General features: G+C 45.1%; 1 protein-coding gene across 2 annotated transcripts; it reads right to left on the bottom strand.

The window, feature by feature from the left end:
- Positions 1–1452: 1452 nt before the first annotated feature.
- LOC128944050 (transient receptor potential cation channel subfamily V member 2-like) lies at positions 1453–14901 on the bottom strand. 2 transcript variants are annotated; one of them, XM_054287136.1, is made up of 18 exons: positions 14613–14901; positions 14273–14435; positions 13912–14022; positions 12735–13028; positions 11369–11502; positions 10563–10715; positions 9975–10115; positions 8640–8938; positions 8066–8242; positions 7469–7627; positions 7263–7358; positions 6721–6791; positions 6189–6354; positions 4913–4979; positions 4525–4832; positions 3090–3208; positions 2574–2668; positions 1453–1852 (listed from the first exon to the last, which is right to left on the bottom strand). In XM_054287136.1, exons 4-18 carry the CDS (start codon positions 12971–12973, stop codon positions 1731–1733), a joined length of 2346 nt encoding a protein of 781 aa, XP_054143111.1. In that variant the 5' UTR covers positions 12974–13028; positions 13912–14022; positions 14273–14435; positions 14613–14901; the 3' UTR covers positions 1453–1730. The 2 variants fall into 2 exon arrangements, with proteins under 2 accessions (XP_054143111.1, XP_054143112.1); XM_054287137.1 differs by having other exon boundaries at positions 1762–1892.
- Positions 14902–17982: the final 3081 nt, after the last annotated feature.

The raw sequence follows: 17982 nt of genomic DNA, 5'->3' as shown, positions 1-17982 counted from the left end.
CACTGCCAAGTTAAAAAGAGAAGCAGGTCCAAGGGCAGAAGAGGAAGGTGATGCTGAAAACTGTCAGTGCCCACAGCCTCCCCAAATGACCAGCCAGGTTATTTATTGAGAGTCCAGCCAGGGATGGCAGATCTGATCCTGCCTTTCTTTACAATCCCCAAGTGCCCCTGCCACAGCAAAGCACCCAGCACAGCAATAGATTTATCATAGTCCTGATGAGCACCTTGCCAGATCTTGGGAACACTTAGGACAAAGCCATAGATGGAAAAAGCAGCTGAAGGCTTCACAAAGCAAGAAAACAACAGAAGGTGGAGCAAGAAAAGTCAGTTCCCACTCAGAGTCCCAGAGCAGTGAGGCTGGAGGGGGCATTGCCCAGCACAGGGGGAAGAACCCATTGAAGGGCAGGGAATAAATTTTAAAACAAAATTTTGCTGCCTGCCACGTGCATGCAGTGAGGATTAAGGTGATGGTGTCCAAAAGGAAAACCTCCAAGGCTCACTCAGAGTGGAATTGAGACATCTCAGGTTGCATGGTTTATCTCACTGAAGGGAAGGTGAGATAAACCTTTCCTGGGATTCTCATCAACCTTGCCCTGGACAGGGAGGTGCATCCAGGGCAGCACCAGCTGCTCCAGGCTCAGAAGTGCTGCACAAACTGAAATGAGGCTGTGAAAAACAAGAGTTAACTCCCGCAGCAGCAATCAGGAATCTGATAAGAACCTACAGTCCACACTGATAACACCTCCTCTCCCTTGCTGAGAAAGGCAAAGCTCTAAAAGTGCATCCAAAAATGAACATTTTTTCAATTAAGTACACTTGCTGTATTGTTTACAGAAATTTCACATGTTATTACTGTTGAACAGAGTGAAAAGTGAGACAGTTCATTTTTATCTCTTTTCCCACAGAGTTTACAGCAGGCTGCAAGTCACAAAAAGGAACAAAGTCCTTGCAGACATTTGCAGCAAGACAGGATGCCCAACATGAGTAACAGGAAGAAAAAACCACACAGAGTGTTGGCCCATCAGTCTCTCAGGGGCCATGAGCAGGATTCTGCTGCTGTTTATTACAGAGACAAAGCAACCCATGAAAAACACAAGTCCCAGAAATCCACCAGTGAAGTTTCGGGTCCAGGAAATCCACATCACCTCCTGTGATTATAGGGAAACTTGCAAAGAATTTCACTCTGTAAGTGTGAAATGGGGATCCTGATGTGGATTAACCACAGAGCCCTGCAGGTGCTGCAAGGGTGAGGGTTTGTCCACTCACATCTCACACCAGCACAGAGACAACTCCACCCTCAGCAGCTTTTAGGAGCCTACAACAGTTTTTATTCCAAAGCACTTCAGTGCAGTCCCTTGTGACAGGAGAACAGGCTGGGCCATCCTCAGCCAGGTGGTTCCTTGGGCATTATCCATGAGCACTATCCATGGGCATTATCCACATTATCCATCAGCATTGTCCCTGCACAGCTCAGAGAGCTCTGCCTCCCCCACTGCCCCAGCAGCTCACTCCCACCACTGGATCTTTAGGAATAATAATAAGAAAGTGTCAGGCAGAGAAAAGTCAAGTAAAAACAGTTTCTTCAGAGGAAATGAATCATTAAAGTGCATGACAACACTGAAAGCCACAGGCTGAGCCACAGTCCTCCACGAAAAATGCACTTTGCTGCTGACAGTGCCTTCAGCTCTCCCAGCAGCTCCTCTGGAGATGGAGGCAGGTTCAGGGGAGCTGTCAGAGCTCTCTGGGCTGTCTGTGCAGAGGAACCATCTCTGTGCCAGGAGCCTGGGGCTGCAGCAGGGCCAGCTCCTCGGGGGCAGCTGCTCGGGGTGGTTTCTGTGCTGGTCTCCAGGTGTCTGCAGCAGGGACACAGAGCAGCCCCTCGTCAGCAGGAAGCTGACAAAGGGACCCAGCTTTAGAAGGGTGAAGGCTCAGGGAACACCCAACACACTCCACAGAATCCCCTAAGCACTGCAACCTCCCCAGTTCTGGAAAACTGGCACCCAGGGGGAATCTACTACAAATCCACTGGTGCTCCTGGCCAGGCTCTGCCGGGCTGAACAAGGCTTTTCTAACAGGGAAACAGCTCTAATTTCCCCACCTCTGATTTCTAACAGGCAAACAGCTCTGATTTCCACAGAGCTCCTTCCCAGCTCTACCAAGGGAAGCACACAAAGATCTCAGGCAGAATCTGACACCATTGCCAGAGTTAATGCCCAGATTCAGGCTCTGAAAGCCCTTTGATTTTAACATCTGCAGGATGAACAAGCCTGAATTTTACCTTTCCTAGGAAAAGCATCACATATTTGGGCTATTGAGCCAAAAATAAGAACAGCCCTTGCTTTTCCTCAGCAGCATTTCCTGCCCATTTCTCCCAGAGCTGAATAGGAATGGCATCTCCTTCATCCTCAGTTTGTTCCCAAACTCTGGCCAGCCCCAGACCTACACTAAATCTTTATTTTCTCATTTTCAAGTTGGCCTGCCTGGAATGCCAAAGACACAGCAACATGCCAAGAGCAGTTTGCTGAGCAGGAAGCTGAAAGGAAACTGCAGACCTTTCCCCATGATTAAATTTACCTTCTGGATTTAGCTCTGAATCATTGGTGCTCCCAGGTTCTTCCTTCAGAACTCCCACATCCTTCGCCCAATCTGTCCATTTAATTTCCTCTACTCTGGAGAGACAAAATTACACAAGGCACTGATGCCTGGAATGCAGCATCTCAAGGCAAATCTCCTTTTTCTGCAGCCTCCCAGCCCAGCTCACCCTGCCAACACCACCCTGATGGTCTGCCTGCAGCAGCAGCACCTTGCAGAGCTTTTTTATTTGAGCAAAGATCTTCCATAATCAAAGCTCCATGAGGTAAATTATCTTTTCCCCCTGCATATTGTCCACTGGTCTGGTTGGTTTAAAATTCTCCAGCTCAGGGAATGTTCTTAATACAAAGGTGGCAATGCTGGAGGAACAATTAATTCTCAGACATCCAGACTGGCAATCACCAAAAAATTTGGGTGTAGCTGAAATTCCCTGTGCTGCCCCAGGCTGTGACCCCACAGAAGCTGGAGTGTGAGGGGGGAATTGTGACTCTGCCTTACCTGAAGCACCACCTCTCATCCTTCTTATTGAGCCCCACGGACATGAAGCAGCCAGACCTCCTCTTCCCCCCCTGGCGCCACAGCCAGGCCTTCTCTATCTCCAGGATGGCAATTGCCCTCTGAAGGAACAAAACCCACAGAATCAGAGAGAAACCAGGGCATAGACAGAACCCAGCCTTTCCCCACTCAGAAACTCCTTGGGCTTGGAGAATCCCCAGGGAAACCAACCCCAAAATGCTCCTGGAGTACTGCCCCAGGTTACCCCTGCAGAGAGCTGTAAATACACCTAAAAATGAACCTAAAATTCAGCTGTAAATACACCTAAAAATGCACCTAAAATTTAGCTATAAATACACCTAAAAAGGCATCTAAAATTTAGGTGTAAATACACGTAAAAATGCACCTAAAGTTTAGCTGTAAATGCGCCTAAAAATGCCCTCCCAGGGTGACAACTTTACATAAAAGGCACAATAATAGCTGAGCTTAGGACAGATATGTGGCATTCATATTTTCTGGAAAAATATCCCTTCACCCAGGGTTTTTCTCCTGGGAAGCTGAGAAGCCTCAGAGAAAAAGGAAAACAATAATTATCCCATTTGCTTCTCTTGTGCTTTGCTCCTTTGGGATGTGTTTGGAGATTGTTTACCCACAGGTGATTGTTTAATTGGATTCTGCTGTGAATTATTTTGATGTATTGGCCAATTAGGGTCAAGCTATGCCAGGGCTCTGGAAAGACTCACGAGTTTTCCTTATTATCTTATTTATTTATTCATTATTTCATATTATCATTATATTAGCCTTCTGTAAGTATCCTTTCTGTATTCTTTGGTATGGTTTAGTTTAGTATTCTATATCATAGTACAGTTTAGTATTCTATATTCAGTATTATATATTTAGTATTAGTTAATATGTGTTTTCCTGTGGCTGCAAAGAGTTCCCAGCTGGGAAACCAGGGTGGGGACACATCCCAGACTCCCTGGCTATGGCTGTGAGGAAGGGGATGAAGGGTTCTCCTCAGGACTTGCAGCAAGGTAAGAGCTGGCAGAGGTACCAAGCCAGCACCAATTTCATGTCTTTGTGTTACCAAAGAAGTAAATGCTGTTCTGTGAGGAAGGCACTGGCACCTGTGACTCTGAGCCCCCTCTGAGCAGGGTTTTGGGGCCTCACCTGCAGGGTTTGGGCCTCACCGAGCAGGGTTTTTGGGCCTCTCTGAGCTGGGTTTTTGGGGCCTCTCTGAGCGCGGTTTTTGGGCCTCACCTGCAGGGTTTGGGCCTCACCTGCAGGATTTGGGGCCTCTCTGAGCTGGGTTTGGGCCTCACCTGCAGGATTTGGGGCCTCTCTGAGCTGGGTTTTTGGGGCCTCTCTGAGCAGGGTTTTGGGGCCTCTCTGAGCAGGGTTTTTGGGGCCTCTCTGAGCAGGGTTTTTGGGGCCTCACCTGCAGCTTCCAGACGCTCTTGCTGTAGCCAGAAATGTCCGTGACGGTCTCGCTCATGAGGGCGATCAGCATGTTGAGCAGCAGGATGTAGGTGAGGATCACAAAGAGCAGCAGCAGCAGCATGACAAAGTACCTGAACCTGGCGTGCTCCTGGAAGTCCAGGTCGCCCATGCCGATGGTGATCTTGAAGAGCTCCAGGGAGACGCTGAGCAGCCCCCCGTACATGGCGTGGCTGCCCGAGCTCTCCAGGGGAGCCAGGGACTTGTTGTGGGACACTGAGGGGGCATCGCCCATCAGCGTCACCAGGGCTGGGGGGAAAACATAACCTGAGTGCTAGGAGAGGGATTTGTGCAGCCCAGCCCACACAGATCACCCACAGAGGGCTCACCTGCAGCAAAGCCAAAGAGGAAGATCATGTAGACCAGGAGGAAACGCAGCAGGTCCCTCATGATGGTCTGAAACACAAACCAGGGGAAGTGCTGGGCTTAGTCTCACATGAAATCACCAGGATGATCTCACACATCACAAACCAGCCCTCAGGAGCACTGACAGCAAGGTTTCCACCTTTTATCCAGTGTAAAAAGCTGCTAATGTGTGTTAAATTACTTCTACAGGTAAATAATATCATTGGCGGGTTAATCTGACAGTGCTATGAACTTCTTTGTTGCTTTGTTAGTATGAACAAATAAATATCCTATTAGCTCCCACTATGGCTGTTTCCAAATTGTTTCAACACAAAACCCCCTGTCCTTTCCACCTCCATTGGCTTTACACAAACAGTGATCAAAATTCTTCCCTGGCACCTCCTTTCACCCCTGCTTTGCCTTTCCAGTCTCAGGTTCCTCTGTGGATCTGGAAACACTTCCCAGGCTGAGCTGAGCATCTCCAGGAAGCCCACACTGGTTTTGAGTGCTGTTTGGAGCTGGATTTTGGCACACAGGTGTCAGCTGCTGCCACCTGGGATGTTCAGCAGTGCCAAACGAGTGATTTGCTGCAGCTGCAGATGAAGACACTGACCCAGCCTCATTCTGCAGCACCTGCGCTTCCACAGGACACCAATCCCAGCTAATTCCTTTTTGCATGTGCTAATTTTACTGTGACCACTGCAAACACTGCAGGCAAAGCAACTGAAGTTATGCAGGCAGGCAGAGCAACGAAGCAAAGTTACTGCTGTTTCTAATAGGTATTATTAGCTGTATTGATCCCTATCTACTTGCCCTTCATTCCATCCTCTATGATGAAATGCTCTCTTTCATCCTCTCATGAAATCCTCCTGTAGGATGTACAGTTGCCTCTAGGCATCCTCTAACACAATTTGTTCTAATACCAGTGTTTCTGTCAATTCCCTGTTCATTTACCAACTGCACAAAAACCAAAATTTCAAGATGTGTTTTTTTGGTTCCTGAGGAGCAATTCTCATTACCTAGGAACCAAAAAACACATCTTGAATTTTTTTTTTTTTTTTTTTTTGTGGCAATACCAGCCCAGAGCCTCTCCCTGCAGGAGTTTTTGGGCAGCTCTGACCTTCTGGATCATGACAAATTCTCATTACTCAGGAACCAAAAAACACATCTTGAGATTTTGGTGGCAATATCAGCCCAGAGCCTCTCCCTGCAGGGTTTTTTTTTTTGATACCTGCTGGATCTGCAGGGTTTTTTGGATACCTTCTGGATCATGACGCTGTAGATGCCGGTGCGCTGGAAGCCGCGGGTGTAGTAGAGGGTGTTCACCCAGCCCAGCAGCAGGGAGAACACCATCACTGCCACGTAGTTCTCTGAGCTGGCTCCATACAGCACTGCTGACAGCAGCAGGGAGAAGGCCTGGATGAAGCTGGAAGGGGAAAAAAAACTGAATTGGCAGTGGCTCATCTCAGCAAAAATGGCCCTTGCAGATTTGCTCTGCAATAAAAGGTGTTTGAGGAGGCTGAGAGGAGCACACAGAGCCCACCCAGCAACAAAAACAGGCTCAGGACAAGAGGCAGCAGCAGAGGTGGAAAAAGAGGGGCAGAGGATCTGGTTTTCCTGTTCTGTGGCAGTGTTGGAGCAGCTCAGCTGCACAAAAAGGCTCAGGACAAGAGGCAGCAGCAGGAGTGAAAAGAGAGGGGCAGAGGAGCTGGTTTTCCTGCTCTGTGGCAGTGCTGGGGCAGCTCAGTGCACAAAGCAGCAGCTCCAGGCTGGGGCAGAGCCCAGGACTCACATGAGGATCTCGATGCAGCTGTCAGAGCACATGGTCTTCAGGGACTGGCGCCTCCTCCTCAGGTACAGGCTCTGGGGAGCAAAATCAATGCAGCATTCATCAGAGCCAGGCCATGTGAGAGAGGCAGCCCTGCCCTGCCCCAGGCAAAGTTCTGCTCCATGTGCTCCTCCTTTCATCTCCAAGATCCCCAATTTCATCCCTCCCAGATGAAAAAAGGCCCTCATTTATAAAGGGCAAGGATAAACAAGGGCTGAATCATGCCTCAGCCCAATGCCTTTATTAATAGCCTGCATTAAATGCCAGGGATGCATTTTAATGCCATAAATCACAGAAGTCTCTCAGAATTATTTGCTGTTGTGGAACTGTGATCCCCCTTGCCCAGCAACCTGGCTTGTGCTGCCCCTGCCACTGCCAGGTCACAGTGAGTGTCCCAGAGCAGGATTCCCTCCTGCACATATGTCAGGAGAACAGATCCTGCTGCTCCGTGTTGTTCCTTTTTTCCCCCCAATTTTACCATGAAACCAGACAAGAGATCCTCCTACCTGAGCAAAGATCAGATAAATGCCTCCTAACAGGATAATGATCAGTCCAGAGACCCACAGGAAGCCTCCAGCTGTGAACTCCACTGGGAAGGAAGGCTGCAAGACAAAACCAGAACCACCCAAAGCAGTGGAGACAGCAGGGACAGTGATGCCAACCACCCACAACTTTTAAATCTGCTCCATCCAGACAAAAAGGCTGGACCTACCTTTACCCTCAAGGGCTGATAGTATGCAATGGCTGTGAAGATGACCATGAATGACAGGTAGCAGGCAAAGCTGAAGTAGAACCTCTTGGAAGCAAAGGTTTCCCATTTTTGCTGAAGCAGTTTGTTCAGCGGCTCCAAAACCACCATCTTGTACCGGTTCTGTGGGGAAAGAAGGAACCCAAGTGCACCTGTGTGCCCCCAGGAATGGGAATTCACCTGGGGATGGTCTTTTCAAGGGGTGGAGCTGTGTGGATTCAACTGGGGAGGCATTAAGGGGTTATTCAGTGTGAAAGATAACAAATATTGCATAGAAGTCACTTCATCGAGGTATTTGAACAAACTGAGGCTTAATACAGCCAAAGGATCAAAATTTCTCTCAAATTATGGATGGTCAGAGACATGCCAAGCAGCCTCCAAACAACAAAATCTGCAAACATCTCCACGAATCACTCCTTCTTCAGACAAACCATCACCAGAAAGCCCACATGAACTTGAAATGCCACAATTTCAAATTAATGCCGCCATAAATATCCCATTGGCTCCCCACTATGAAAAAGGAGAGGAAAAGCCTGTCCTGGAGCTGTGTGAGAGGCTCACCGGGGTGTCACTGCTGTAGGCCAGGATCTCCAGCACAGAGTTCTCCTCGAAGCTGTCCAGGGAGGACAGGTCATAGAGGGACACGTGGATGGGGCCGTAGGTCCACTCGGTGAACTTGCGGGACAGGTGCCGGTACGGGGGCTCCTGGATCTCCCTCTGGATGATGTGCCTGAAGATCTGACACAAACACAACCCTGTTCCTGTGCTGCAGCTGCAGGAGGGCACCCAGAGCAGCACAGATGAGGCTGGGGCTCATCCAGCAGCTGGGTCTGGCTAAAAGCAGGGAAACAACCAAATCTGTTTGGTTGTTTTGGAGCAGGGACAGGGCAGGGACAGCAGGGACAGCTGAGGCTCTGCAGGACACAGCTGGGTGGCTTGGAGGTGCCCTCCTTTGTGGTCACCTGTGGCACTGCCCCTGCCAGCAGCATCAGCACATCTTGGGTGTGAGAAACTCCAACCCCAAACCACACTGGACACCAACCAAAGATGCAAATCCCACCATCCCTGCTCCTCACCAACCAAGGGTGCAAATCCCACCATCCCTGCTCCTCAGCATCCCTCTGGTTGTCCCCACCTCCACTTTGCCTGTCTTGGCAGCAAGCTGCAGGGGATTTAAGCCATCATAGTTGACAATCTCCTCCAGTTTGCAGGTGGGGTCCAGCTTGACTCCCGCCTTGAGGATCTCCACATAGGTGCTGCTGACAAACTTGGTGTTCTCCTCGGTGTCATCTGCAATCATCACCAGGGCGTGCAGCACCGTGTTGCCCTGGGTGTCCTGCTCCTGCAGCCTGGCCTTCTGGTGGGGGTTGTTCAGAAGGTAATCCACCACGTCCAGCTGGTTGGTGCAGGCAGCCAAGGAGAGGGGGAGCTCACCTGAGAGATCAGGACACAGCATTTAGAGAGGAATAAGGAAGGGATGAAAGAGGATCAAAGAAAGGGGGGAAAACAATCCTGGAAAAATATGGTAAATATATAAAAATATATAAAAATATAAAATTTAATAAAATGTATAAAATAAGTTAAATATATAAAAATATATAAAAATATAAAATTTATTAAAATGTATTAAATATATTAAAATAATGTATAAAAATCTATTAAAATAATGTATAAAAATCTATTAAAATAATATATTAAAATATATTAAAACAATGTATAAAATATAAAAACCTATTAAAGTAATATATAGAAATAGATAAACATATTAAAATATAAAATATATAGAAAAATATAAGACATATTAAAATTTATTACTTATTATGTATTAAAATATAGAATATAAAAATGTAAATATATTAAATATAGAAAAATATTAAAATACATTAAGATGATATATTGAAATATACAACAATATATTAAAATATAAAATATATATAGAATATAGAAATATATTTTAAATGTATAAAAATGTATTTAAATATATTAAAGTAATGTATAAAATATATTAAAATAATATATAAAATGTATTAAAATAATGTATAAAATATATTAAAATAATATATAAAATATTTAAAAATCTACAAAAATATCCCAGAGTTTTATCACTGAAACACAGAACACTTCTGCCTCAGTGTCTCTGGATTCTGAAAGGGTTTTACAATAAACAATTACTCTGTTTCTGGGGCAGCTGAAACACTTTCCCACATCTCAAACTGATCTCTCAAATGTGAACCAGCCAAGTATTGCTGTCTGAAGCCACTCAGACAGGATTAAACACATAAACCCAAGGATGATGGAAATGCACAGTGAACACCCCAGACATGAAAGGATTCTGCTTTTTAAAAAAGTCAAGGGCTTGATTAAAGGGCACTGAAGATGGCACCAGAGGGGCAAACCCATCCGGAATTAGTGGCATCACAGAGAGCGTGGCAATAAAACCCCCAAAGGAACATGTTCCACAGTGGCTCACCAAAATAAAAGTAAACTCCTTCTTTCTTCTTCCTGAAGAACTCCCCGTGGGCCCTGGCGTGGACATCAGCTCCGTTCTCCACCAGCAGCTTCACCATCTCCAGGCTCCTTTTCTCGATGGCGATGTGCAGGGCAGTCTGGCCTGGGGCACAGCAACCCTGTCACTGTGCCACCCCAGGGGACAGCAGGGATGGCACAGCCTCAGGGTGGGCTGGGCTGGCAGCTGAGGGCTTTCCATGAGCCTCAAACCATCAGGAATTCAATACCAGGGCAGGCAATTCCCCCTGCCTGGCACTGAGGTCCCAAACAGCCAAACAAACTCATTCCACAAGCACAGACCACTTCACTTTTACAAGTGCTTTTTATACTTTCCCAAGTAAATAGTCTCTCTTCTTGGGTTATTAAAAGCATGTATCATTTCTGTTTTACAGACCAAGGAGGGTATAACTCAAGGCTGAGGGAGATGCAGCAGCAGAATCAGAAATAAAGGGTGAGTGTGCTGTGTATGACACACAGAACCTGGGGCTGCAGGAGCTCCAGGTCCCCTCTTTTCCCTTTTCCTGCTCTTCTCACAGGAATCCTTCCTTACCTCTGTAGAAACAGTCAGAGCAGGACACGTTGACAAGGGGCCTGGGGTTCTGTGTCTTTTGGTCGATTTCCAGCAAGACTGGGATCGTGTCATTCCTCCCATTTTTCAAGTTCAGCAGGGCTTTCATTAAGCAGGTCTTCCCAGTCTTTGCATCTGGCAGGGAGACAGGATTGAATGGGCTGTGGGTGTGCTTTGCACACAGCTGTGGTGCTTGATTCAGAGATCAATTATAATCTTCATTTTAAAGGTTTTTATCAGTATTTTTAGCAGCTCTAAGGCAAAAACCTTAGGATTTATTCAATTAATGGCATTCTCTGTGGTGGTGTTTGTTTCCCAGGGTGAGGGAAGAGGTGAGAATCTTGACTCCATGTTTCAGAAGCCTGATTTATTATTTTATGACATATATCATGTTAAAAGAAAATGATATATTAAAACGATACTAAAGAAAGAGAAAGGATTTCATCAGGAGGTTAGAAAGGAATGATAATAAAATCTTGTGACTGACCAGAGACAGCTGGACTTTGATTGGCCATTAATTATAAACAACCTCATGAGACCAACCAAAGATGCACCTGTTGCATTCCACAGCAGCAGATAACTATTTTTTTTACATTTTCTTTCTGATTCTTCTGAGGAGAAAAATCTTAGCAAAAGGACTTTTCATAAAATATGTCCATGACGATTCTCTACCTCAGGGTGAAAGTAAGGAAAACAAAAGAAGACAGAAGGCAGAGAGAAAACAAAGAACCAGGAGCACATTCCCCTTCCACCCCTGTGAATAAACCATCCCAGGAGCAGGGATGTACCTGTGTACTCGGAATTGGTGAGGAATTTGGAGTTCCTCCTTAAGTACTCCAGCAGCCCCTCCAGAGCCTGCGGGCTGCCCCTGACCACGGCGCTGAACAGCCGCTCCCTGTCAAAGCGATTCGGGTCCTTCTGGCTGCGGGACAGAGGCGGGCAACAGTCAGGGATTACGGGGGGAAGGGGGAAAACGATAAGTACTTGGTTTAAATTTTTTTAAAATTTAAAATAGTTTAATAGCAATAAAATAGTTATAAATATAGTAATGTAATTAGAGTGATAAAAGTTTGGATAATTGGGATTTAGCACAATACAAGAAAATAAAAACAGAGTTGTGGATGGTTTGGGTACCTTTTCCGGGCAAAATAAACCCAAAAAAAGGACCCATGTTAACAGAGGATTAACTTTTAAAAACAACAGCTTGTTGCATATTTATATACTTCATCCATGATGCATAAATTCTATTTAAAAAAAGGATTTTGTCTGCTCAGTATCAACAACTTCTTAATTTTGACAGCTTCTTCAGGGCTGAAGGAGGTGGGAAGAAGTATATAATTTTATATAATTTAAATATAATTATAATATAATAATCAAATATAATTTATATACAATAAAAATAAATATATTTATTATGTTCTATTACAATTTATTATAATAAAATTATTATATTTTATTGTAATTTATTATCAATTAATAATAATGATAATAATAATAATACTCTGAAATGTTTAGGTGTCCTGTGGCTGCAATCTGATGTGAATACTTTATTCCTTTCTTTAAAAAAATATCCCACATACATAGTTACTACTTCAACATTATGTTATAACCTAAAACTATATTGAATACATTACTTTAAAAAATTAATACAGCATAACTTTCTAATATAACAGATAATATTCATTTTAATATTTGCAAAAAGCCAATTATAAATTACACATTTTTCACAGGAAGTTCTGGAGAGCAGGGACAGGAATGTGCCACGAGCTCCAGTGGGACAGGGGAAGGAAGGAGGGAGACTGAGGAGATTTTGTTGGGGGCAGAAAAAAAAAACCCACATAAATGTTTTATCTTTGAGTCAAGGGAAAAATAGAGACAGTTATTTCCCAGAATTCTGCTAAGTGTCTGCTCTTTCCATCAGCTGGAGCTGTTCCCAGAGCCAGGCTGATGTGCAGCCCTGGCAGGAACCCAGAGCAGAGAGAGGAGCCCAAGATGGGGGCAGGACCAGGGTCAGGCCCATCCCTGGGGGGAATTTATTTTATATTTAGTGGGATTTAGCATGGATTCTTTTACTGCAGACCTGGGAAAATCCATAGGATCAGTGTGGATCACCTGGATCAACCCAAATTGATTAAACACCTCCCAGTTACTCACTTGCTGACGAGTCCAGGCCGATAATTCAGATTAACCTTGATTTTAGGGGCAAAGTCACTGCTCTCCTTCTGGTAAGGTGTCTCCAAGGGCTGTGGCTCTCCTTTCCTCCCAGGCCCTGACCTTTCCTCCTTTTTGCTCGGGGCAGGTTTCTCCTCCTGGGGGCTGTCATCTGTTTCCAGCAGCCCTATGAGCCTGTTCCTCTGAGCTGGGCCTGGCTGCCCATTTGTGAATTTATCCATTGCCAGGAGAGATGGTCCTGCAGGTCACAAAGAGCTTCCCTGTGGGGCACTAAACCTGCAAGGGATGGGGACAATTAACACAATTTCTTCACAAACCCCAAAGGTGTTGGAACACAAAGAAAGTTCCTAGGTTGACCACGGGTCCCTTGAGAGGGAGATTTGGTAAAACTCTGCATGGAGGAGGAGGATTTGAATAAAGGATCAGGGTCCCAAGTGGGGCTCCAGTGGAGGAGAGGTTTAGGAGCAGTTCATGAGGCACAGGCAACTCGTGTGCAGCACATCTGAGCCCCCTGTGTGGGATGACCTCACCTGTTGGCAGCCGCACAGGCTCCTGACATAAAAGGCAAGGAAAGGAGTGTGAGATCGTGGTTCTTGTCTCAGTGCAGCCAGCACAGGCACAGGCTGCTCACCAAGTGTCCAAGAAGATAAAGGTTCACTGGGGGCCCTCCTTGCAACAGGGATGGGTTTGCCCACAGTCCCTGCTGGGGAGTTTTACAGGGAAAAACACCTGCACAAAGTGCCTGGCATTTTATCCTTGATGGGAGAAATGATCTCAATATTTGGAGCTGCTGGTTATGCCTGGCATTTCATCCCTGATGGGCAAAATGATCTCCTCAATATTTGGAGCTGCTGGTTGTCCATGTGAGCATAGAATTGGAGCTCCCAGCTGCAAGGCAATCACACTCCCAGGCCTGGGAGCTGCACAAGCACAGCTCTGCCCAGGAGCACCAGCAGAGCCCCCCGCCAGCCCCTCTCTCATCTGAGGAGGATGTTCTGCTTTGAAGAGTCAAACAGAGTTTCCTGAGCTCTGTTTTGGCTCTTTGGGGACATCTCTCCACATCCTGTGGGCACAGCTCAGACCACACCCAGGGCACAGAGCCCAGGTCAGCGTCTCACAGGGTTTGAGAGGCAGAAATTGAACATCCACAGGCACCCACCTGCAGCAGAGCTCAGCTCAGCAGCTCCTCCTCATTGCCAGGCACTCCCTCAAAGGGTTAACAGGTCTGCTCTGAAGAGAAATCTCCCTTGCTACAGCCTGACTCCATAGCCTGCACCAGCAGAGAGGTAAATGGACACAGTATCAGCATTTAGGCTGTGAAAAAACACAGATCTGGGCAGAAAACAGAAAACAGCCAGCAAACATCCTCATGCAGCTCACAGCAAGAAACCCCAGGGCTGGTTTGGAGACAAACCGTGGTGATAATGCAGACACTCAGTTTAGTCTGGCTCTAGTGACAAACATTCCTCTGCACACACCCTTTAATCCTCTCAGCCCCGCTTCCCTCCCCAAACACTTACTGGTGCATCTGCCGAATCCTTTAGGAGGAAATTTGCACTTCCATAACAGTTTGCTCGAGCTTTTCTGTCTTCCTCTCCCCAAAATCATTCCTCAGCTGCAGTTTCCATCCCTCCACAGCGCTCAGGAGAGTTATTTACTGCCAGTCTTCCACAGACAGAGCCTCTGGGTTAAAACCAAGAGCAAAATGGTCCCATAAACCAGGACCCTGAGAGGGATCCCCCCTCTCTGTTCATCCCTGGGGGCTCTCTCTGCTCCCCAGCTCCACTGGCACTTCCCAAGAGCTGAGTTCTTGCTCCTGAGCCTCCCCAAGCCCTGCTGTCAGAAGAGCTCAGCACTTACCAGAAGTTGCTGCAAGCTCCACCCAAAGCTGATCTGATCCCCACGGGTCCTTCAGAGGGGAAAAACCTCCCAGCAGAACCCAGGTCAGGCACCAAGAGGTGCCAATGGGCATCAAGGCAGACCCAAAATTATTCCCATCCATGGGTGAGAAGCCGTGCAGGGAAGCCCATCTTCATCTGGCAGCGGCACAGCGTGGAGCTCCGGGCTGGTCCATGAGGGAATCCAGGGATCCTGAGGGAAGGAGCAGCCCCAGAACCACCCTGAGGGAAGGAGCAGCCCCAGAGCCACCCTGTGGTTCACCCAACGTGTGGCTTTTTGCAGAGCGAAGGGAGCTTGCACAGGAAATGACTGGCTGGGTTTCTCACTGAAGGGGAGAGCCAATGAGTGCAGTGCTCTTATATGGGAAAGCTGCTGCCTACTGCAAATTCTGAATGTTTAACCCCTGCCTGCACAGAGCCTCGGCCTCCCCCACAGCCCCCCAAGGCTGCCCAGGAGCAGCAGAAGTGCCTGGAACAGCTGAGCCGAGCTTGGTGTGGGAAGGAAGCTCTGCAGAGCCCCAGGGACACAGCCTGATGTGCCACCAGGCAGTGCCAGCTGCTGCTCAAGGCAGTGCCCAGAGCAGCCCAGGGCAGCCCCAGGCTCTCAGGGCACTGCTCACTCCCTCTGCTCCAGGGCCTGGGTGTGCTCCAGAGGAGAAAAGTCCGGCAGAGGCTTCCCCTGGGAGCAGGGATGAAGAGTTGGGCTTGATAATCCTTGGGAGTCCCAACTCAGAATATTCTGTGAAATCTGAATGGATGTCCCCCCACAGCCCACTTTATTTGCTCTGACACCAACAGGAGTCCAGCTCACGCTTTTGGGTTTAAATCCTTTTGGGTTTAATTCCTTCTGGGCTCCTTCTCCAGCTGTCCTGGGAGGGATCCCAGCCCTGGAGCCAAGGATGAGCTCAGCCCTCAGGAGAGCACCAGAGCAGCTCTGCCTGCTCAGCTGCTGCCACATCCTGCAGGGAGGGAGGGAGGGAATGAGCTGGGAAAGGAATCCCCGGCCAGCTGCGAGCTCACCCAGGCAAACAGAGCCAGGGGGACACAGAGCAGCCAGGAGAAACGCAGCAATTTAACCCCACCAGCCTGGGTTTCCCTCTTGCCTGCTGAGGCTTTTGTGTGAATCCCACAATTGCTAATTTTACCCATGAAATGTGTCTGGGTTTGTCCTGACAGGACAGGCACATCCTGTGGAAATCTGGGAAGGGAGAAATCAAACTGCCAAGTGAAATCTCAAGTCAAGTGTTATTCATTCAAATGATATAATATTATAATTTATTCATTAACAATAAGTGGGATAAAATATATTAATATATAATCTTTATAATATATAATGTCTATTAATATATTATAAAGATTATATATTAATATATAATTATTGATATAATTTTATATACTATATATTAATATAATTATATATAATATATAACTATATATTAAAACATAATATTAACAACATCATATGTATTAATATATTAATAATATAATTTAATATATTGATGTATATTAAATATAATTATATAATATATTAATATGTATAATATAATTATATATATTAATATATATCTATAATTATATATAATATATGATATGATATGATATATACTGTATGCTATATTACATATAATATAATATATAATGTAGTATATATTTTATGCAAATATAATACATAATATATAGTATATACTGTATATTATTATATATAATATATTATATATTATATAAATATTGTATATACAATAAATATTAACATATTAATATATTAAGAATATATTCTCTATCTATATTATAATTATAGATGAGTAATTCACAGCAGAAAAAGCAATGACTGAAACCTGCTTAAGCAAAAGGAAGCATGAGGATCATGGTAGTGCTTGGAAAAGATGCAAACAAAAATATTTTCTGAAATATATATTCTGTGTTCACTAAAGTTTCCATTTTTACCAAATACTGAAAAACATAATAGTCCTGTGATTGATACCATGTTTTCAGTATGCTGTAAATAGAAGTTCAAAGTCACTTGTGATTTAGTTACAGGGTTCATCTGTGGCCACTCAGGTGTAGCAGCTCAAAATCGTCTTCACAGGAGGAGGAAAACTTTCAATTACTACATGCAAGGGTGGAGAAAAAAAATACAACAGGTAAGCCAGAAAAAGAAAACATAATTTCTTTTAAAGGTGTGTTTTCACACTTGGGAAAGCATCAAGTGTTTTTGCAAGGCCCTTTTTTTTTTTATTTTTCCATGTAACTGTTATGTAAAAGCCACACTGAAATGATGAATTTGAGCAGCTCCATTTCTTAGTTACAGATGGCAATGAGTACCTCAGCCAGTGCCCAATCTGGAACATAAATATTCCTAAATGTAATCCCTTGTCAGAACTTGTCTGATAGACCAGGGAACCCAATTAATCTGCATGAGCATTTTTGGAACGGCAAGCTCCACACCATAACATTTACAGCTCCAATCTATATTCTGTGAGGGGCCCATCCAGCTCTCATCCCTAAAATGGAAATTTCTTTCTACTTGATGTATCCCATTCTGTAGGATCAGAGCCTGCAGGAATGCTCTGCTGACAATCAAAGGGCAGCAGAGGAAAATCCAGATGGAAAAATCCGGTTTGTGGAGGAACAGTGACATCCTGTGGCCACCAAGGAGATTAATTTCTGCTGCTTTTCAAACAGCCAAATTGGGCGAAATCTTTAAAAAACACCCCTGGTTGCTGTGGGCAAGGCTGCAGAAATATTGAGGGATTTATTCCCGATATTCCCAATTCTATAGGATTATTATATGGGGCAGCTGAGAAAAGAGAAAACCCCAAATGTATCCAAACCCAGCATAATGGATTCTTTCTATATCTTTTTATAGGTATAAGTAATATTTTTAAAGCATCAAAGACAAAACCCCAAAATCTTGGCTAGTTTTTCTTTTTGGATCTTGTTTGATTTTTTTAAGAGAGAACAGACTAGAAATTAACTTAAGCAATAAGAAAAAACCTCAAAGGCCAGTCCGAAAACTCAGATTACAGCTGGATTAAAAGATGTTACCAGAATTTGTTGTAAATATGGGAGCATTAAGATTATTCTAATAACACAGAGATTCTGGCTAAAACATATTGAATTAGTATTTTAGTTATGAATAGTTGTCTCTAAGCAAACTTTGGCGGTACCACCATATTGTAGGAGTGAAAAAAAAAAAAGAGTATATAAATAATATCATTTGTATTGCCTGACATCTTTGTTTTATGCGAATAACTTTGGTGTAAACACTGCATATTATACAAATTCATATTCACATTTCCTTGTGATTCATATCCATTTCCTTAATTTACTTA

The sequence above is a fragment of the Melozone crissalis genome, unplaced genomic scaffold (assembly GCF_028551555.1).
Source record: "Melozone crissalis strain CALT ecotype California unplaced genomic scaffold, PUWL_Pcris_2 ptg000057l_1, whole genome shotgun sequence".
NCBI lineage: Eukaryota > Metazoa > Chordata > Aves > Passeriformes > Passerellidae > Melozone > Melozone crissalis.
Note: the sequence above shows the minus strand (reverse complement) of the source record. Positions and strands in the feature narration are given on the sequence as shown.